The 21,531-nt window shown below is 52.9% G+C and overlaps 2 protein-coding genes across 2 annotated transcripts in view; both read right to left on the bottom strand.

Annotated features, from left to right (window-relative positions):
* The window catches only part of LOC132865815 (B-cell receptor CD22-like), a 78,813-nt gene that overhangs the window by 20,037 nt on the left and 37,245 nt on the right, over positions 1-21,531 (bottom strand). The gene's annotated exons all lie outside the window — the stretch shown is intronic.
* LOC132866424 (B-cell receptor CD22-like) overlaps positions 1-21,531 on the bottom strand; it is a 37,859-nt gene that overhangs the window by 15,692 nt on the left and 636 nt on the right. Inside the window, exon 2 of the mRNA XM_060899185.1 lies at positions 19,709-19,775. Coding sequence (XP_060755168.1) covers positions 19,709-19,766 — 58 coding nt within the window. The 5' untranslated portion in view covers positions 19,767-19,775. The remainder of the gene's footprint in view (positions 1-19,708; positions 19,776-21,531) is intronic.

Here is a 21,531-nt window from a genome sequence, read left to right as displayed (position 1 = left end):
GCACTAAAGGGGGAGAGAGAGAGAGCACTAAACGGGGGAAGAGAGAAAGAGAGCACTAAAGTGGGGGAGGGAGAGAGAGCACTAAACGGGGGAAGAGAGAGAGAGCACTAAACGGGGGAAGAGAGAGAGCACTAAAGGGGGAAGGGTGAGAGAGCACTAAAGGGGGGAGGGAGAGAGCACTAAGGGGGGGGAGGGAGAGATTACTAAATGGGTGGAGGGAGAGAGCACTAAATGGGGGAAGGGAGAGAGCACTAAAGGAGGGGAGGGAGAGAGCACTAAAGGGGGGGAGGGAGAGCGCACTAAAGGGGGGGAGGGAGAGAGAGCACTAAAGGGGGAGAGAGAGAGAGCACTAAGGGGGGAGGGAGAGAGAGCACTAAACGGGGGAAGAGAGAGAGCACTAAACGGGGGATGAGAGAGAGAGCACTAAAGGGGGAGAGAGCACTAAAGGGGGAAGGGAGAGAGAGCACTAAAGGGGGGAGGGAGAGAGCACTAAAGGGGGGAGGGAGAGAGCACTAAAGGAGGGGAGGGAGAGAGCACTAAAGGGGGGGAGGGAGAGAGCACTAAAGGGGGCGAGGGAGAGATTACTAAATGGGGGGAGGGAGAGAGCACTAAAGGAGGGGAGGGAGAGAGCACTAAATGGGGGAGGGAGAGAGCACTAAAGGGGGAGGGAGAGAGAGCACTAAAGGGGGAGAGAGAGAGAGCACTAAAGGGGGGAGAGAGAGCACTAAAGGGGGAGAGAGCACTAAAGGGGGAAGGGAGAGAGAGCACTAAAGGGGGGAGGGAGAGATTACTAAATGGGTGGAGGGAGAGAGCACTAAAGGAGGGGAGGGAGAGAGCACTAAAGGGGGGGACGGAGAGAGCACTAAAGGGGGGGAGGGAGAGAGAGCACTAAAGGGGGAGAGAGAGAGAGCACTAAAGGGGGAAGGGAGAGAGAGCACTAAACGGGGAGAGAGAGAGAGAGCACTAAAGGGGGGGAGGGAGAGAGCACTAAAGGGGGGGAGGGAGAGAGCACTAAAGGGGGGAGGGAGAGAGAGCACTAAAGGGGGAGAGAGAGAGCACTAAACGGGGGGAGAGAGAGAGCACTAAAGTGGGGGAGGGAGAGAGAGCACTAAACGGGGGAAGAGAGAGAGAGCACTAAACGGGGGAAGAGAGAGAGAGCACTAAAGGGGGGAGAGAGAGAGAGAGCACTAAACAGGGGAAGAGAGAGAGAGAGCACTAAACAGGGGAAGAGAGAGAGAGCACTAAAGGGAGAGAGAGAGCATTATGGGGGGGAGAGAGAGAGAGCATTAAGAGGGGGAGAGAGAGAGCATTAAGGGGGGGAGAGAGAGAGCACAAAAGGGGGGTAGAGAGAGAGCACTAAAGGGGGAGAGAGTGAGCACTAAAAGGGGGAGAGAGAGAGCCCTAAAGGGGGGGAAGAGAGAGCACTAAAGGGGGTGAGGGAGAGAGAGCACTAAAGGGGGGAGGGAGAGAGCACTAAAGTGGGGGAGGGAGAGAGCACTAAATGGGGGGAGGGAGAGAGCACTAAATGGGGGGAGGGAGAGAGCACTAAATGGGGGGAGGGAGAGAGCACTATATGGGGGAAGGGAGAGAGCACTAAATGGGGGGAGGGAGAGAGCATTAAAGGGGGTTGGGAGAGAGAGAGCACTAAACGGGGAGACAGAGCACTCAAGGGGGGAGAGAGAGAGCACTAAACGGGGAGACAGAGCACTCAAGGGGGAGAGAGAGCACTCAAGGGGGGAGGGAGAGAGCACTCAAGGGGGGAGGGAGAGAGCACTAAAAGGGGGAGGGAGAGATAACTAAAGAGGGAGAGAGAGCACTAAAGAGGGGGAGGGAGAGAGTGCACTAAAGGGGGGAGAGAGAGAGCACTAAACGGGGGAAGGAGAGAGAGCACTAAACGGGGGAAGGAGAGAGAGAGCACTAAAGGGGGGAAGGAGAGAGAGAGAGCACTAAGGGGGAGAGAGAGAGAGAGAGAGAGAGAGAGAGCGAGAGCACTAAAGGGGGGGAGGGAGAGAGCACTCAAGGGGGGAGAGAGAACACTAAAGAGGGGAGGGAGAGAGAGCACTAAAGGGGGGGGAGGGAGAGAGAGCACTAAAGAGGGGGAGAGAGAGCACTAAAGGGGGAGGGAGAGAGCACTAAAGGGGGGAGAGAGGAAGAGCACGAAAGGGGGGAGAGAGGAAGAGCACTAAAGGGGGTAGAGAGAGAGCACAAAAGGGGGGGGAGAGAGAGAGAGAGAGAGAGAGATAGAGCACTAAAGGGGGGGAGGGAGAGAGCACTCAAGGGGGGAGAGAGAGAGCACTAAACGGGGGAAGAGAGAGAGAGCACTAAAGGGGGGGAGGGAGAGCACTAAACGGGGGAAGGAGAGAGAGCACTAAACGGGGGAAGGAGAGAGAGAACTAAAGGGGGGAAGGAGAGAGAGAGAGCACTAAGGGGGAGAGAGAGAGAGAGAGAGAGAGAGAGGAGAGAGAGAGAGAGAGCACTAAAGGGGGGGGAGGGAGAGAGCACTCAAGGGGGGAGAGAGAACACTAAAGAGGGGAGGGAGAGAGAGCACTAAAGGGGGGAGGGAGAGAGAGCACTAAAGAGGGGAGAGAGAGCACTAAAGGGGGAGGGAGAGAGCACTAAAGGGGGGAGAGAGGAAGAGCACGAAAGGGGGGGAGAGAGGAAGAGCACTAAAGGGGGTAGAGAGAGAGCACAAAAGGGGGGGAGAGAGAGAGAGAGAGAGAGAGAGCACTAAAGAGGGGGGTGGGGAGGGAGAGAGAGCACTAAAGGGGGGAGAGAGAGAGCACTAAACGGGGGAAGAGAGAGAGAGAGCACTAAAGGGGGGAGGGAGAGCACTAAACGGGGGAAGGAGAGAGAGAGCACTAAAGGGGGGAAGGAGAGATAGAGAGCACTAAGGGGGAGAGAGAGAGAGAGAGAGAGAGAGAGAGAGAGAAGAGAGAGAGAGAGAGCACTAAAGGGGGGAGGGATAGAGCACTCAAGGGGGGAGAGAGAACACTAAAGAGGGGAGGGAGAGAGAGCACTAAAGGGGGGGAGGGAGAGAGAGCACTAAAGAGGGGAGAGAGAGCACTAAAGGGGGAGGGAGAGAGCACTAAAGGGGGGAGAGAGAAGAGCACGAAAGGGGGGAGAGAGGAAGAGCACTAAAGGGGGTAGAGAGAGAGCACAAAAGGGGGGAGAGAGAGCACTAAAGGGGGAGAGAGAGAGCACTAAAGGGGGAGAGAGAGAGAGCACTAAAGGGGGAGAGAGAGAGAGCACTAAAGGGGGGGGAGATGGCACTAAAGGGGGGGGAGAGAGAGCGCTAAAGGGGGGGAGAGAGAGAGCACTAAAGGGGGGAGAGAGAGAGCACTAAAGGGGGGGAGAGAGAGAGCACTAAAGGGGGGAGAGAGAGAGCACTAAAGGGGGGGAGAGAGCGAGCACTAAAGGGGGGAGAGAGAGAGAGAGCACTAAAGGGGGGGGAGAGGGCACTAAGGGGGGAGAGAGGCACTAAAGGGGGGGAGAGAGAGAGAGCACTAAAGGGGGGAGAGAGAGAGAGCACTAAAGGGGAGAGAGAGAGAGAGCACTAAAGGGGGGAGAGAGATAGAGCACTAAAGGGGGGAGAGAGAGAGCACTAAAGGGGAGAGAGAGAGAGAGCACTAAAGGGGGGAGAGAGAGAGCACTAAAGGGGGGGAGGGGAGAGAGCACTAAAGGGGGGGAGAGAGAGAGCACTAAAGGGGGGAAGAGAGAGAGAGCACTAAAGGGGGAGAGAGAGCAATAAAGGGGGGGAGAGAGAGAGCACTAAAGGGGGGGAAAGAGAGCACTAAAGGGGGGAGAGAGAGCACTAAAGGGGGGGGAGAGAGAGAGCACTAAAGGGGGGAAGAGAGAGAGAGCATTAAAGGGGGGAGAGAGAGAGAGAGCACTAAAGGGGGGGGGAGAGAGCACTAAAGGGGGAGAGAGAGCGCTAAAGGGGGGGAGAGAGAGAGCACTAAAGGGCGGGAAGAGACAGAGAGCATTAAAGGGGGAGAGAGAGAGCACTAAAGGGGGGGAAGAGAGAGAGAGCATTAAAGGGGGGAGAGAGAGAGAGCACTAAAGGGGGGAGAGAGAGAGCACTAAAGGGGGGAAGAGAGAGAGAGCATTAAAGGGGGGAGAGAGAGAGAGCACTAAAGGGGGGGGAGAGAGCACTAAAGGGGGAGAGAGAGCACTAAAGGGGGGGAGAGAGAGAGCACTAAAGGGGGGAAGAGACAGAGAGCATTAAAGGGGGGGAGGAGAGAGCACTAAAGGGGGAGAGAGAGAGAGAGAGAGAGAGAGAGAGAGAGCACTAAAGGGGGGAGAGAGAGAGCACTAAAGTGGGGGAGAGAGAGAGCACTAAAGGGGGGAGAGAGAGCGAGCACTAAAGGGGGGGAGAGAGAGAGAGAGCACTAAAGGGGGGGGGAGAGAGCACTAAAGGGGGAGAGAGAGCGCTAAAGGGGGGGAGAGAGAGAGAGCACTAAAGGGGGGAGAGAGAGAGAGCACTAAAGGGGGGGAGAGAGAGAGAGCACTAAAGGGGGGGAGAGAGAGCAATAAAGGGGCGGAGAGAGAGAGCACTAAAGGGGGAGAGAGAGAGAGAGCACTAAAGGGGGGGAAGAGAGCACTAAAGGGGGGGAAAGAGAGCACTAAAGGGGGGGAGAGAGAGAGCACTAAAGGGGGGAAGAGAGAGAGAGCATTAAAGGGGGGAGAGAGAGAGAGCACTAAAGGGGGGAGAGAGAGCACTAAAGGGGGAGAGAGAGAGAGAGAGAGAGAGAGAGTACTAAGGGGGGGAGAGAGAGAGTACTAAGGGGGGGAGAGAGAGAGAGCACTAAAGGGGGGAGAGAGAGAGAGTACTAAAGGGGGACAGAGAGAGAGAGCACTAAAGGGGGGAGAGAGAGAGCACTAAAGGGGGAGAGAGAGAGAGAGAGAGCACTAAAGGGGGCTGAGAGGAGAGCACTAAAGGGGGGGAGAGAGAGAGCACTAAAGGGGGGGAGAGAGAGAGCACTAAGGGGGGGAGAGAGAGAGCACTAAAGGGGGAGAGAGAGAGAGCACTAAAGGGGGAGAGAGAGAACACTAAAGGGGGGGAGAGAGAGCACTAAAGGGGGGGAGAGAGAGAGCACTAAAGGGGGGGAGAGAGAGCACTAAAGGGGGAGAGAGTGAGCACTAAAGGGGGAGAGAGAGAGAGAGAGAGCACTAAAGGGGGGGAGAGAGAGAGCACTAAAGGGGGGAGAGAGAGCACTAAAGGGGGGAGAGAGAGCACTAAAGGGGGGGGAGAGAGAGAGCACTAAAGGGGAGAGAGAGAGAGCACTAAAGGGGGAGAGAGAGATCACTAAAGGGGGGGAGAGAGAGCACTAAAGGGGGGGAGAGAGAGAGCACTAAGGGGGGGAGAGAGAGAGAGCACTAAAGGGGGGGAGAGAGAGAGCACTAAGGGGGGGAGAGAGAGCACTAAAGGGGGGGAGAGAGAGAGTACTAAAGGGGGGGAGAGAGAGAGCACTAAGGGGGGGAGAGAGAGCACTAAAGGGGGGAGAGAGAGAGTACTAAAGGGGGGGGAGCAGAGAGCACTAAAGGGGGGGAGAGAGAGAGTCCTAAAGGGGGGAGAGAGAGAGCACTAAGGGGGGGAGAGAGAGCACTAAAGGGGGGGAGAGAGAGAGCACTAAAGGGGGAGAGAGAGAGAGAGCACTAAAGGGGGGAGAGAGAGCACTAAAGGGGGGAGAGAGAGAGCACTAAAGGGGGGGAGAGAGAGCACTAAAGGGGGGAGAGAGAGAGAGCACTAAAGGGGGGGAGAGAGAGCACTAAAGAGGGGAGGGAGAGAGCACTAAAGGGGGGGAGAGAGAGCACTAAAGGGGGGAGAGAGAGCACTAAAGGGGGGGGAGAGAGAGAGAGCACTAAAGGGGGGGAGAGAGAGAGAGCACTAAAGGGGGGGGAGAGAGAGAGAGCACGAAAGGGGGGGAGAGAGAGAGAGCACTAAAGGGGGGGAGAGAGAGAGCACTAAAGGGGGGAGGAGAAAGAGCACTAAAGGGGGGAGAGAGAAAGAGCACTAAAGGGGGGGAGAGAGAGAGCACTAAAGGGGGGAGAGAGAGCACTCAAGGGGGGAGAGAGAGAGCACTAAAGGGGGAGAGAGAGAGCACTAAAGGGGGGGAGGCAGAGAGCACTAAGGGGGGGAGAGAGAGAGCACTAAAGGGGGAGAGAGAGAGAGCACTAAAGGGGGAGAGAGAGAACACTAAAGGGGGGGAGAGAGAGCACTAAAGGGGGGGAGAGAGAGAGCACTAAAGGGGGGGAGAGAGAGCACTAAAGGGGGAGAGAGAGAGCACTAAAGGGGGAGAGAGAGAGAGCACTAAAGGGGGGGAGAGAGAGAGCACTAAAGGGGGGGAGAGAGAGCACTAAAGGCGGGAGAGAGAGCACTAAAGGGGGGAGAGAGAGAGCACTAAAGCGGGAGAGAGAGAGAGCACTAAAGGGGGAGAGAGAGATCACTAAAGGGGGGGAGAGAGAGCACTAAAGGGGGGGAGAGAGAGAGCACTAAGGGGGGGAGAGAGAGAGAGAGAGCACTAAAGGGGGGGAGAGAGAGAGCACTAAGGGGGGGAGAGAGAGCACTAAAGGGGGGGAGAGAGAGAGTACTAAAGGGGGGGAGAGAGAGAGCACTAAGGGGGGGAGAGAGAGCACTAAAGGGGGGAGAGAGAGAGTACTAAAGGGGGGGAGAGAGTACTAAAGGGGGGGGAGAGAGAGCACTAAGGGGGGGAGAGAGAGAGAGCACTAAAGGGGGGGAGAGAGAGAGCACTAAGGGGGGGAGAGAGAGCACTAAAGGGGGGGAGAGAGAGAGTCCTAAAGGGGGGGAGAGAGAGAGCACTAAGGGGGGGAGAGAGAGCACTAAAGGGGGGGAGAGAGAGAGCACTAAAGGGGGAGAGAGAGAGAGAGCACTAAAGGGGGGGAGAGAGAGCACTAAAGGGGGGGAGAGAGAGAGCACTAAAGGGGGGGAGAGAGAGCACTAAAGGGGGGAGAGAGAGAGCACTAAAGGGGGGGAGAGAGAGCACTAAAGAGGGGAGGGAGAGAGCACTAAAGAGGGGGAGAGAGAGCACTAAAGGGGGGAGAGAGAGCACTAAAGGGGGGGAGAGAGAGAGAGCACTAAGGGGGGGAGAGAGAGAGAGCACTAAAGGGGGGGAGAGAGAGCACTAAAGAGGGGAGGGAGAGAGCACTAAAGGGGGGGAGAGAGAGCACTAAAGGGGGGAGAGAGAGCACTAAAGGGGGGGAGAGAGAGAGAGCACTAAAGGGGGGGAGAGAGAGAGAGCACTAAAGGGGGGGGAGAGAGAGAGAGCACGAAAGGGGGGGAGAGAGAGAGAGCACTAAGGGGGGGGAGAGAGAGAGCACTAAAGGGGGGAGGGAGAAAGAGCACTAAAGGGGGGAGAGAGAAAGAGCACTAAAGGGGGGGAGAGAGAGAGCACTAAAGGGGGGGAGAGAGAGCACTCAAGGGGGGAGAGAGAGAGCACTAAAGGGGGGAGAGAGAGAGCACTAAAGGGGGGGAGAGAGAGAGCACTAAGGGGGGGAGAGAGAGAGCACTAAAGGGGGAGAGAGAGAGAGCACTAAAGGGGGAGAGAGAGAGCACTAAAGGGGGGGAGAGAGAGCACTAAAGGGGGGGAGAGAGAGAGCACTAAAGGGGGGGAGAGAGAGCACTAAAGGGGGAGAGAGAGAGAGCACTAAAGGGGGAGAGAGAGAGAGCACTAAAGGGGGGGAGAGAGAGAGCACTAAAGGGGGGGAGAGAGAGCACTAAAGGCGGGAGAGAGAGCACTAAAGGGGGGAGAGAGAGAGCACTAAAGCGGGAGAGAGAGAGAGCACTAAAGGGGGAGAGAGAGATCACTAAAGGGGGGGAGAGAGAGCACTAAAGGGGGGGAGAGAGAGAGCACTAAGGGGGGGAGAGAGAGAGAGAGCACTAAAGGGGGGGAGAGAGAGAGCACTAAAGGGGGGGAGAGAGAGAGTCCTAAAGGGGGGGAGAGAGAGAGCACTAAGGGGGGGAGAGAGAGCACTAAAGGGGGGGAGAGAGAGAGCACTAAAGGGGGAGAGAGAGAGAGAGCACTAAAGGGGGGGAGAGAGAGCACTAAAGGGGGGGAGAGAGAGAGCACTAAAGGGGGGGAGAGAGAGCACTAAAGGGGGGAGAGAGAGAGCACTAAAGGGGGGGAGAGAGAGCACTAAAGAGGGGAGGGAGAGAGCACTAAAGAGGGGGAGAGAGAGCACTAAAGGGGGGAGAGAGAGCACTAAAGGGGGGGAGAGAGAGAGAGCACTAAAGGGGGGGAGAGAGAGAGAGCACTAAAGGGGGGGAGAGAGAGCACTAAAGAGGGGAGGGAGAGAGCACTAAAGGGGGGGAGAGAGAGCACTAAAGGGGGGAGAGAGAGCACTAAAGGGGGGGAGAGAGAGAGAGCACTAAAGGGGGGGAGAGAGAGAGAGCACTAAAGGGGGGGGAGAGAGAGAGAGCACGAAAGGGGGGGAGAGAGAGAGAGCACTAAGGGGGGGGAGAGAGAGAGCACTAAAGGGGGGAGGGAGAAAGAGCACTAAAGGGGGGAGAGAGAAAGAGCACTAAAGGGGGGGAGAGAGAGAGCACTAAAGGGGGGGAGAGAGAGCACTCAAGGGGGGAGAGAGAGAGCACTAAAGGGGGAGAGAGAGAGCACTAAAGGGGGGGAGAGAGAGAGCACTAAGGGGGGGAGAGAGAGAGCACTAAAGGGGGAGAGAGAGAGAGCACTAAAGGGGGAGAGAGAGAGCACTAAAGGGGGGGAGAGAGAGCACTAAAGGGGGGGAGAGAGAGAGCACTAAAGGGGGGGAGAGAGAGCACTAAAGGGGGAGAGAGAGAGAGCACTAAAGGGGGAGAGAGAGAGAGCACTAAAGGGGGGGAGAGAGAGAGCACTAAAGGGGGGGAGAGAGAGCACTAAAGGCGGGAGAGAGAGCACTAAAGGGGGGAGAGAGAGAGCACTAAAGCGGGAGAGAGAGAGAGCACTAAAGGGGGAGAGAGAGATCACTAAAGGGGGGGAGAGAGAGCACTAAAGGGGGGGAGAGAGAGAGCACTAAGGGGGGGAGAGAGAGCACTAAAGGGGGGGAGAGAGAGAGCACTAAGGGGGGGAGAGAGAGCATTAAAGGGGGGGAGAGAGAGAGTACTAAAGGGGGGGAGAGAGAGAGCACTAAGGGGGGGAGAGAGAGCACTAAAGGGGGGAGAGAGAGAGTACTAAAGGGGGGGAGAGAGTACTAAAGGGGGGGGAGAGAGAGCACTAAGGGGGGGAGAGAGAGAGCACTAAAGTGGGGGAGAGAGAGAGCACTAAGGGGGGGAGAGAGAGCACTAAAGGGGGGGGAGAGAGAGAGTCCTAAAGGGGGGGAGAGAGACAGCACTAAGGGGGGGAGAGAGAGCACTAAAGGGGGGGAGAGAGAGAGCACTAAAGGGGGAGAGAGAGAGAGAGCACTAAAGGGGGGGAGAGAGAGCACTAAAGGGGGGGAGAGAGAGAGCACTAAAGGGGGGGAGAGAGAGCACTAAAGAGGGGAGGGAGAGAGCACTAAAGAGGGGGAGAGAGAGCACTAAAGGGGGGAGAGAGAGCACTAAAGGGGGGGAGAGAGAGAGAGCACTAAAGGGGGGGAGAGAGAGAGAGCACTAAAGGGGGGGGAGAGAGAGAGAGCACGAAAGGGGGGGAGAGAGAGAGAGCACTAAAGGGGGGGGAGAGAGAGCACTAAAGGGGGGAGAGAGAGAGAGCACTAAAGGGGGGGAGAGAGAGCACTAAAGAGGGGAGGGAGAGAGCACTAAAGAGGGGGAGAGAGAGCACTAAAGGGGGGAGAGAGAGCACTAAAGGGGGGGAGAGAGAGAGAGCACTAAAGGGGGGGAGAGAGAGAGAGCACTAAAGGGGGGGGGAGAGAGAGAGAGCACGAAAGGGGGGGAGAGAGAGAGAGCACTAAAGGGGGGGAGAGAGAGAGCACTAAAGGGGGGAGGGAGAAAGAGCACTAAAGGGGGGAGAGAGAAAGAGCACTAAAGGGGGGGAGAGAGAGAGCACTAAAGGGGGGGAGAGAGAGCACTCAAGGGGGGAGGGAGAGAGAGCACTAAAGGGGGGAGGGAGAGATTACTAAATGGGTGGAGGGAGAGAGCACTAAATGGGGGGAGGGAGAGAGCACTAAAGGAGGGGAGGGAGAGAGCACTAAAGGGGGGGAGAGAGAGAGCACTAAAGGGGGAGAGAGAGAGAGAGCACAAAAGGGGGAAGGGAGAGAGAGCACTAAAGGGGGGAGGGAGAGAGCACTAAATGGGGGAGGGAGAGATTACTAAATGGGTGGAGGGAGAGAGCACTAAAGGAGGGGAGGGAGAGAGCACTAAAGGGGAGGAGGGAGAGAGCACTAAAGGGGGGGAGGGAGAGAGAGCACTAAAGGGGGAGAGAGAGAGAGAGCACTAAAGGGGGAGAGAGCACTAAAGGAGGAAGGGAGAGAGAACACTAAAGGGGGGAGGGAGAGAGCACTAAATGGGGGGAGGCAGAGAGCACTAAAGGGGGGGAGGGAGAGAGCACTAAAGGGGGGGAGGGAGAGAGACCACTAAAGGGGGAGAGACAGAGAGCACTAAAGGGGGAGTGAGAGCACTAAAGGGGGAAGGGAGAGAGAGCACTAAAGGGGGGAGAGAAAGAGAGCACAAAACAGGGAGAGAGAGAGAGCACTAAATGGGGGGAGGGAGAGAGCACTAAAGGGGGGGAGGGAGAGAGCACTAAAGGGGGGGAGAGAGAGAGCACTAAAGGGGGGAGGGAGAGAGAGCACTAAAGGGGGAGAGAGAGAGAGCACTAAACGGGGGAAGAGAGAAAGAGAGCACTAAAGTGGGGGAGGGAGAGAGAGCACTAAACGGGGGAAGAGAGAGAGAGCACTAAACGGGGGAAGAGAGAGAGCACTAAAGGGGGAAGGGAGAGAGAGCACTAAAGGGGGGAGGGAGAGAGCACTAAGGGGGGGGAGGGAGAGATTACTAAATGGGTGGAGGGAGAGAGCACTAAATGGGGGAAGGGAGAGAGCACTAAAGGAGGGGAGGGAGAGAGCACTAAAGGGGGGGAGGGAGAGAGCACTAAAGGGGGGGAGGGAGAGAGAGCACTAAAGGGGGAGGGAGAGAGCACTAAGGGGGGGAGGGAGAGAGAGCACTAAACGGGGGAAGAGAGAGAGCACTAAACGGGGGAAGAGAGAGAGAGCATTAAGGGGGAGAGAGCACTAAAGGGGGAAGGGAGAGAGAGCACTAAAGGGGGGAGGGAGAGAGCACTAAAGGGGGGAGGGAGAGAGCACTAAAGGAGGGGAGGGAGAGAGCACTAAAGGGGGGAGGGAGAGAGCACTAAAGGGGGCGAGGGAGAGATTACTAAATGGGTGGAGGGAGAGAGCACTAAAGGAGGAGAGGGAGAGAGCACTAAATGGGGGGAGGGAGAGAGCACTAAAGGAGGGGAGGGAGAGAGCACTAAATGGGGGGAGGGAGAGAGCACTAAAGGGAGAGGGAGAGAGAGCACTAAAGGGGGGAGAGAGAGAGAGAGCACTAAAGGGGGAGAGAGCACTAAAGGGGGAAGGGAGAGAGAGCACTAAAGGGGGGAGGGAGAGATTACTAAATGGGTGGAGGGAGAGAGCACTAAAGGAGGGGAGGGAGAGAGCACTAAAGGGGGGGACGGAGAGAGCACTAAAGGGGGGGAGGGAGAGAGAGCACTAAAGGGGGAGAGAGAGAGAGCACTAAAGGGGGAGAGAGCACTAAAGGGGGAAGGGAGAGACAACACTAAAGGGGGGAGGGAGAGAGCACTAAATGGGGGGAGGGAGAGAGCACTAAAGGAGGGGAGGGAGAGAGCACTAAAGGGGGGGAGGGAGAGAGCACTAAAGGGGGGGAGGGAGAGAGAGCACTAAAGGGGGAGAGAGAGAGAGCACTAAAGGGGGAAGGGAGAGAGAGCACTAAAGGGGGGGGGAGAGAGAGAGCACAAAACGGGGAGAGAGAGAGAGCACTAAAGGGGGGGAGGGAGAGAGCACTAAAGGGGGGGAGGGAGAGAGCACTAAAGGGGGGAGGGAGAGAGAGCACTAAAGGGGGAGAGAGAGAGCACTAAACGGGGGGAAAGAGAGAGCACTAAAGTGGGGGAGGGAGAGAGAGCACTAAACGGGGGAAGAGAGAGAGAGCACTAAACGGGGGAAGAGAGAGAGAGCACTAAAGGGGGGAGAGAGAGAGAGAGCACTAAACAGGGGAAGAGAGAGAGAGAGCACTAAACAGGGGAAGAGAGAGAGAGCACTAAAGGGAGAGAGAGAGCATTATGGGGGGGAGAGAGAGAGAGCATTAAGAGGGGGAGAGAGAGAGCATTAAGGGGGGGAGAGAGAGAGCACAAAAGGGGGGTAGAGAGAGAGCACTAAAGGGGGAGAGAGTGAGCACTAAAAGGGGGAGAGAGAGAGCCCTAAAGGGGGGGAAGAGAGAGCACTAAAGGGGGTGAGGGAGAGAGAGCACTAAAGGGGGGAGGGAGAGAGCACTAAAGTGGGGGAGGGAGAGAGCACTAAATGGGGGGAGGGAGAGAGCACTAAATGGGGGGAGGGAGAGAGCACTAAATGGGGGAGGGAGAGAGCACTATATGGGGGAAGGGAGAGAGCACTAAAGGGGGTTGGGAGAGAGAGAGCACTAAAGGGGGAGAGAGAGCACTAAAGGGGGGAGAGAGAGAGCACTAAACGGGGAGACAGAGCACTCAAGGGGGAGAGAGAGCACTCAAGGGGGGAGGGAGAGAGCACTAAAAGGGGGAGGGAGAGATAACTAAAGAGGGAGAGAGAGCACTAAAGAGGGGGAGGGAGAGAGAGCACTAAAGAGGGGGAGGGAGAGAGAGCACTAAAGGGGGGAGAGAGAGAGCACTAAACGGGGGAAGGAGAGAGAGCACTAAACGGGGGAAGGAGAGAGAGAGCACTAAAGGGGGGAAGGAGAGAGAGAGAGCACTAAGGGGGAGAGAGAGAGAGAGAGAGAGAGAGAGAGAGCACTAAAGGGGGGGAGGGAGAGAGCACTCAAGGGGGGAGAGAGAACACTAAAGAGGGGAGGGAGAGAGAGCACTAAAGGGGGGGAGGGAGAGAGAGCACTAAAGAGGGGGAGAGAGAGCACTAAAGGGGGAGGGAGAGAGCACTAAAGGGGGAGAGAGGAAGAGCACGAAAGGGGGGAGAGAGGAAGAGCACTAAAGGGGGTAGAGAGAGAGCACAAAAGGGGGGGGAGAGAGCACTAAAGGGGGAGAGAGAGAGCACTAAAGGGAGAGAGAGAGAGAGCACTAAAGGGGGAGAGAGAGAGAGAGAGAGAGCACTAAAGGGGGGGGAGAGGGCACTAAAGGGGGGAGAGAGAGCGCTAAAGGGGGGGAGAGAGAGAGCACTAAAGGGGGGGAGAGAGAGAGCACTAAAGGGGGGGAGAGAGAGAGCACTAAAGGGGGGGAGAGCGAGAGAGCACTAAAGGGGGGGAGAGAGAGCGAGCACTAAAGGGGAGAGAGAGAGAGAGAGCACTAAAGGGGGGGGAGAGAGCACTAAAGGGGGGAGAGAGAGCGCTAAAGGGGGGGAGAGAGAGAGAGCACTAAAGGGGAGAGAGAGAGAGAGCACTAAAGGGGGAGAGAGAGAGAGCACTAAAGGGGAGAGAGAGAGAGCACTAAAGTGGGGGAGGGAGAGAGCACTAAATTGGGGGAGGGAGAGAGAGCACTAAACGGGGGAAGGAGAGAGAGCACTAAATGGGGGAAGAGAGAGAGAGCACTAAAGGGGGGAGAGAGAGAGAGCACTAAACAGGGGAAGAGAGAGAGAGAGCACTAAAGGGGGGAGAGAGAGAGCACTAAACGGGGGAGAGAGAGAGCACTAAAGGGGGGAGGGAGAGAGCACTAAATGGGGGGAGGGAGAGAGCACTAAAGAGGGGAGGGAGAGAGCTCTAAAGGGGGGGAGGGAGAGAAAACTAAAGGGGGAGGGAGAGATCACTCAAGGGGGGAGAGAGAACACTAAAGCAGGGAGAGAGAGAGCGCACTAAAGGGGGGTAGATAGAGCACTAAAGGAGGGAGAGAGAGAGAGAGCACTAAGAGGGGGAGGGAGAGAGAGCACTAAGGGGGGGAGGGAGAGAGCACTAAAGGGGGGAGGGAGAGAGCACTAAAGCGGGGAGGGAGAGAGCACTAAAGGGGGGGAGGGAGAGATAACTAAGGGGGGAGGGAGAGAGCACTCAAGGGGGAGAGAGAGAACTAAAGGGGGGAGAGAGAGAACTAAAGGGGGGAGGGAGAGAGCACTAAAAGGGGGGAGGGAGAGATAACTAAAGAGGGAGAGAGAGCACTCAAGGGGGAGAGAGAGCACTAAAGGCTGGGGGGGGAGAGCATTAAGCGGGGGAGAGAGAGCATTAAGGGGGGGGAGAGAGAAAGCACTAAAGGGGGAGAGAGAGAGAGAGAGAGAGAGAGAGAGAGAGAGAGCATTAAGGGGGGGAGAGAGAGAGCATTAGGGGGGGAGAGAGAAAGCACTAAAGGGGGAGAGAGAGAGCACTAAAGGGGGAGAGAGAGAGCACTAATGGGGGGAGGGAGAGAGAGCACGAAAGGGAGAGAGGGAGAGCACTAAAGGGGAGGAGAGAGAGAGCACTCAAGGGGGGGGGAGAGAGAGAGAGCACTAAAGGGGGAGAGGGAGAGCACTAAAGGGGGGGAGAGACAGAGCACTAAAGGGGAGGAGAGAGAGATTGCACTAAAGGGGGAGAGAGAGAAAGAGCACTAAAGCTATTTTATTCGACTATGTGTTTCCTGTAATCAAATAATATCCAGGGTTTTTTGTTTGATTACTTCAGATAATAAAACTCTTTTCTGTTCATCTCTTCCCCATTTATATTTAAAGAAGCGACTCTTAACCCCTGCATATTGAAGGATAAAGAGAACAGTAAAGAGACAGATAGAAAGAACCAGCAGAGATGAAACACCCAGTGCTGTGCATTCATTGAAAACTTTTTTTTGAGTTTCATTTTCTTAATGATTCTACTCTTATGGCCCTTTTCCACTACCCTTTTTCAGCTCACTTCAGCTCGCTTCAGCTCACTTCAGCCCGACACGGCTCGCGTTTCGACTACCAAAAACCGGCACGACTCAGCTCGTTTCAGCCCTGCTTAGCCCCTAAAACTCGCACCGTTTTGGAGTGGGGCTGAAGCGAGCCAAACCGTGCTGACTGAGGTTGGGGGCGTGAGCAGACACTCCCCTGTGCACTGATTGGTGAGGAGGAGTGTCCTCACATGCCCACACACGCCCCGCGAGCGCGCTGGGATCTGTAAACACCGCAAACCCGGAAGGAGAATAATTACGAATTACGAGAATTTCTGAAGCCTTATGCGCCTCGCCTCATCTATACGCTCTTGCCAGTATCTGTTGGCGTTGTCGGTGACAACAAGCCACAGCACCAAGACCAGCAACACTAACGACTCCATGTCCTCCATGTTTATTGTTTACTCTCCGGGTCGTGAGACTACCGCTTAAAAGCTCACTGAATCAGTGACATACAGAGCATCGTGGACGAGTTCGCGGAGCGCAAGGCTCGCCGTATGCCCTTCAAATAATGCGCGCAGTAGGCTATTGATGTTTTATTATGAGCCATGTACAGTATGTCGCCTAATGTTTTTTTGTTTCTGAGTTACATGTTCGTTTGAAGGACTTAATGTACAAAATAACATAGTTGCACCCCGTAGGGTTGAAATTGGTAAACACAGTGCATTCAGTGAGGTTTGCACCGCCCTCCTTTTATTTCTGAATCTTCCTGTCACCGTTGCAACCTCTGAGCGCTCATTCGTATGCCCTTCAAATAATGTGCGCAGTATAGGCTATTGATGTTTTATTATGAGCCATGTACAGTATCCTAATGTTTTTTGTTTCTGAGTTACATGTTCGTTTGAAGGACTTGATGTACTAAATAACATAGTTGCACCCGGTAGTGTTGAAATTGGTAAACACCGCAGTTGCGGACATTTTGTAGCCTAAAATGATGTTATGATAAGCTTTAATAAAGTGCCCGGTCATTTGCCCCGCCCCCGGCCCGGCTCTGACTTGTTCCGCCACTGTCACTGATGTCATTGTTTGCGCTGCTTAACGACACCACGTGACGTCCACCCACTTTCGCTAACTCCACCCAATGTGTCCACCCACTTCCAGCCAGCACGGTTCAGCGCGGTTGTAGTCGAAATGCAACTCCAACAGCCCCGCTCAGCCCGACTCAGCTCGACTCGGCACGGCACGGCTCAGCCGCGTTTGTAGTGGAAAAGCGGCATTAGACTCTTTTAACCCTTTCCTCAGACCAGTGACGTACTTTAACTGAGAACGTTTCTTTCCATCCAGTAAATCCATTCCAGCAACTCTTTGAAGTGTGGTAACTAATTTGATAAACTTTTCAACATCGGGAAAATAATCTTTAACATTTGCTTTTTTTCCCCAGTCTCATCCAAAAAATTATTAATCTCCTCAAGGGAATAAAGGTCCTCGCTTTGGGAAATGCTGTCCACTATAGAAACAGAGTCAGAGTCACATTCCATATCTGTCACACTGTCACCATAACAACCGCCCGGCTTTGTCACCTCTTCTGTCTCACTGTCGGGTCTGACAGCCTCCTGTAAAACCGGAGACTCTGCACCCTGCTCAGACCCCCACACCGACCTCTCCCGGCTCCGCCCTGCTCTGTTCAGCCTCTACTGTTTCCACTGAACCGCTACTACCAGCAGCCCCGATCACAGAGCAACCGGCATCCGGATCTGCAGACACGGAGCCTCCGGCCTCAGTTTGAGCAGGCGGAGCAGATTCAGATAGGGCGGGCCAATCGCTGCTCACTTTCCCACCATCAGTCACCACAGCGACACCACTGCCCACCTTCTCACTGTCAGTCACACCGCTTCTCACCTCCTTACCGTCAGCCATAACGCTGTTCACTTCCCTACCGTCAGTCACACCGCTTCTCACCTCCCTGCCGTCTGCCCTCACGCTGTTCACTTTTCTACCCTCAGTCACACCGCTTCTTACATCCTTACCGTCTGCCATAACACTGTTCACTTCCCTACCGCCAGTCACTGCGCTTCTCACCTCCCTACCGTCAGCCATAACGCTGTTCATTTCTCTACCGTCAGTCACAAGCGCTACCCCACTTCCCCCTTGTCAGTCCCTGCAGCCTCACTGCTGCCCCCCTCGCCGGTGCAAGTCACGCCACTCCTTTCCCCACTAGCAGTTTTAGCCGCTGGTTCTACTTGTCTATGTGGACAGGGAATTATTTTACGTCCCACATCTCCACACTCAAAACACTTCATGTTTCCCGAGCTCGCGTACACCATGTAAAACCCTTCCTCATGCTTCACACGGAAGGAAACATCCAGTGTCTGAGACTGCGTTCAGACTGCAACCTGAAACAACCCATATCCGATTTGTTGTGAAATCCGATTTTTTTGTTAGGCCGTTCACATTACCAATTATATGAGACTTGTATGCGATCTCCAGTATGAATGGAAAACGACCCAAAAGTGTCCCGCATGTGCAAATTGACACGTAATAAGCACATCTACGTAATACTTAAAAAAAAAAAAGCGCACTCTTCAAGTTTAATGATTTCTTTTTTGTTTGTTTGTTTAATTATCTGGTTAGTGTTAAAGTGTGAGGTCTCGTGTGTGTTTTTGTTTCTGAACTGAAATGAAAACGTGTAGCCTGGTAACGAGGGTTGACTCCTAAATGTCTCTCTAATTTCTATATAAGTGCACTACATGTTACTAGGAAGTAATGGATTTTTAAACTCTATATAGTGCACTCGAGCTTCAGTAGGCAGTCATTTGGGATACGGCCGCTGTATTACCAAACTCTTAATTCAGGCTTAATAATTTGCACATATTTATTTCGTCATATTAATAAACTTTTTCTACATTTTTATAAATATTTATTTAGATTGTTTATAGCCAGCTGAATTCTGCAGCTTCTCTCAGCGCTGGCTCAAGGTGCAGAAACACCAGTGCAGTTTGCGATGGAGATGAGGCGAGACCTGGCGATGTGGTTTTTGTGGCGGCGGCGGAACTCACACAATAATCTGATTAACAGCAGACTAATGAGACCGAAGGTGTCAAATTACTGGAAATTTCCAGAACAATCTTATAATCTTGTAATACAGGATGGTTTAAGTTGTAAATCAGTTATAGAAACTGTTTTATTTAATCAGGCTAACAGATCAACATCCAGGTCCCTACCAAATCCACCATTAGCTTGATCAATTCTATAAAAGTCTATTTAAATTCTGAAAACTGTATAAATGTTGTTGTTTTCCACCAAAGAGGCGGGATTAGCCAACGCAGAATAGTGACGTTTGTCTCTTGTTGATGACGTGTAGGTCGCATGAATGCGACCTGTCCGGTCAGACTGCAGTCACATGTGAAAATATCGGATATGCATCGGATTTAGGACCACATATCCAAGCGGCCTGGGTCGCATGTGAAAAAATCAGATCTGTGTCGTTCAGATTGTCAATAACAAATCGGTTACAGGTCGCATATGGGCAAAAAAAATCGGATATGGGTCGTTTCAGGGTGCAGTCTGAACGTAGTCTGAGTTGGAGAGTCCAAAAACATAAACACCTGTCTCTGGAGAGACTGAACATGTTTTAATTTGTTTTCCTTACAGCCCAAACTCACCGTCCGGAAACCGCTTGCGACTTTCCTGAGGCGCTTTAGCTCTCGCTCCAGTGCCTCGTTCGGAATGAACGGGGGAACTCCGGACACGGTTACCCGGACGGAAGGGGCCACCAGCGGGGAAACCTGCACAAACTCATTATCGATGTAAATGTTGCTCTCTATGAGCTGATTAACGAGCTCCCGGGGCTTCATGAACACGACTACTGCCTTGTTCATGCGGGAGGCGCATATGATGTTTTCATAGCCCACCTGCTCTCCGACGGCGAGCAGCACCTGTTCTACCGGTACCATGGGCTGCGGTACCATCCTAATCCCATGTTTCAGGGACAGGGACGGCATCCCAGAGGATGCCCTCCCCACCACAAACACACACAACCAAACCACAAACACTACAAAACAATTAGTAAATACTACAAGAAAGAAAAGCAAAAAAGTTAGAAAGAAAAATGTAAACTCTCAACCAACATCACCACACTGACCACCAGCAAACTCCCAGCATGCAGTGCAGAGAGAGAGAGCAGTAAAAGGGAGGGGGAGGAGAGACAGAGAGAACTAAAGGGGAGGAAAGAGAGAGAGAGCAGTAAAAGGGAGGGGGGAGAGAGAGAGAGAGATAAAGGGGGGAGGAGAGAGGGAGAGAGCTGCAGAAAAGAGGAAGTTAACCCCGAACTGCTGAACAAACACTAATGACATAAAGCTCAAGGCTCCATCAAAAATATGAACATGTATATTATATATTTAGACTAGATGGGGATGCCTCCGCCCGGTAGACTACACGCCTTATTAAGTTGAGATTTGGGGATGGACATTTGACCTCACAGTAATCTTGACCTGGTGAAATTACTTGTATCAGCCTTGGAGATATTGTGTTCACAAGGTTTTCGGACAGACACTTGACCTCACAGTGACCTTGACCTTAGACCCTTTGATCTCAAAATCTAATCAGTTCATGTTTGTCCCAAAGCGCACAAATGGTGAAAGTTTGGTGAAATGCCTTTCATTAGTCTTTGAGATATTGCGTTCACAAGGTTTCGGGACGGATGCACGAACGGACAACCCGAAAACATAATGCCTCCTGTACCTTACGGTGGCGGAGGCATAAAAATAAACAGCGCACATTTTCAAATGACTCACCTGAAACCATGAGCAGTAACAGCAGAGAAAGGGGAGGAGTCATTCCGAGTGACGTCATCACTGCTGCCTGGATCATCATCACAGAGAGAAAATAATGCTCAGTTTTAATGTCATAAAAACGCCCTTAAATCTGTGGTGTGTTCATAATTACAGGGTTCCCACGGGTCATGGAATTTCTGGAATATCATGGAATTTTAAAAAGTCTATTCCAGTCATGGAAAGTCAGGAGATTTTGTTTGGATCATGTTGAAATTTTCGCTGCCATTTTGGTAAAAGGGTAATATTTTCCCTGCAGCATTTCACTGGGTTTAAGCAGCGAAAACTAATTTCTGTCCTGAAAACATCTGTGAATTCGTAAATAAAGCTCAAACTGATGGGTTTAAAAAACTGTGGCTGGTTTTTGTCTGTTCAGCATAAAGGCAGCTGTTTTTCTGTTCATTATAGGTCATGGAAATCCAGCTGTTTTAGTAACTGAAAGTCAGTGAACTTGACATTGGACTTCGAGTGGGAACCCTGTAAATGTAAAGCAAAGTGCTGTGGGTTTACACCCGCAGGGACATTAAAGGTTCTGTCTGCAAAGTTGAATTCTGGGTAAAATGTTCTATTTCTACTGCTGTTGGAGTTGAGATGTTTCGCTGCTGCACACACACACCGTGGATCCTGTGTGTAAATGTTTTGCTGAGATAAAAAGCGTCTCTCATTTTACGATTCCAGAGATTGCTGAAGCAAGTGAGCAACAAGATCACGTGACCACCGTGGGGCGTGTCTGACCTACTTTTAACTAAAACAAATCGGCGAGGGCAAACATGGTGGACTCCGCCCTCCCGCCAGCGGAAAAGAAAAATATGAAAGTAAATCAGAAAGAAAGCACTCCAGAAAAGCAACAGAAACCAAAAGGTTGTCCACAAGAATTTTCGTGAAGGGACAGATCGACCGGTGGAATCAACTGACGGATGGAACGGGCGCGAAATCTGACGAAGAATTTGCAGCACTTGTCTTGGATTGGTGAGTCTGAGTCTGCGCGTCAGATTGGTGAGTGATGTTTTCTGCGCGTCGCCATCTTGGTGTGACGCAGTTCCATAGTTATGCTAATTAGTTAAAGCCCCTCGCGTTCGGCTGTTTCCTGTTTCCGCAGGGCCGCACTGTTTATCTCAAGAGGGAGGAAAACGGTCCCAAAACGGAGAAGAGCGACCCTCAGGACATCAACATGATCACATCTTGTCCGCATTATATTATTCTTGTGAGACAGAGGAGAATGCCATGAATAGTTTAAATTTTTTTTTAAATTTCAGATGACTTTGCAGTCAGCACTTTTAACTCCATTCCAGACATCATGTGTTGTACAGTTCAGTGTGTGAGGAATAACATGGAGTAAATAAAATATTTGTAAATCCTCTCTTTAATATACGATGCACAATGGATACACTCATGTGAGACTCTTTTTTTAAAAGAATCATTTAAGTGAATCAAATGAATCGATTCCCAAATGCGTACGAATCAGATACTTTTTGCAGAATAATTCAGAGTAAAAAAATGTAAAAAAAAAAATAAAAAGTTTAAAAAATTCTGATTCATCAACATTAATGTAAATTTTTGAATCATTTCCTTCCTTTACTGTACACAGTGTTTGGATGTGTCTCCCACTGAGTCATGAATCAACTGAATCAAAGCTCACAAAACTCAATTTACAGGAATCATTTAATCAAATCAGTAAAATGAGATAAAATAGCTGTTATTTGCAAAAGTAAAAGCAATACAATAATGAAACAACATGGGGGGGCACAGGACACAAAAATACATTTCACATTGTGTGTGTGTGTGTG

This window comes from Neoarius graeffei, chromosome 18 (assembly GCF_027579695.1).
Source record: "Neoarius graeffei isolate fNeoGra1 chromosome 18, fNeoGra1.pri, whole genome shotgun sequence".
In the NCBI taxonomy this organism is placed as follows: Eukaryota; Metazoa; Chordata; class Actinopteri; order Siluriformes; family Ariidae; genus Neoarius; species Neoarius graeffei.
The sequence above is the reverse complement of the archived record's forward strand: the minus strand, read 5'-3'. Positions and strand labels throughout refer to the sequence as shown.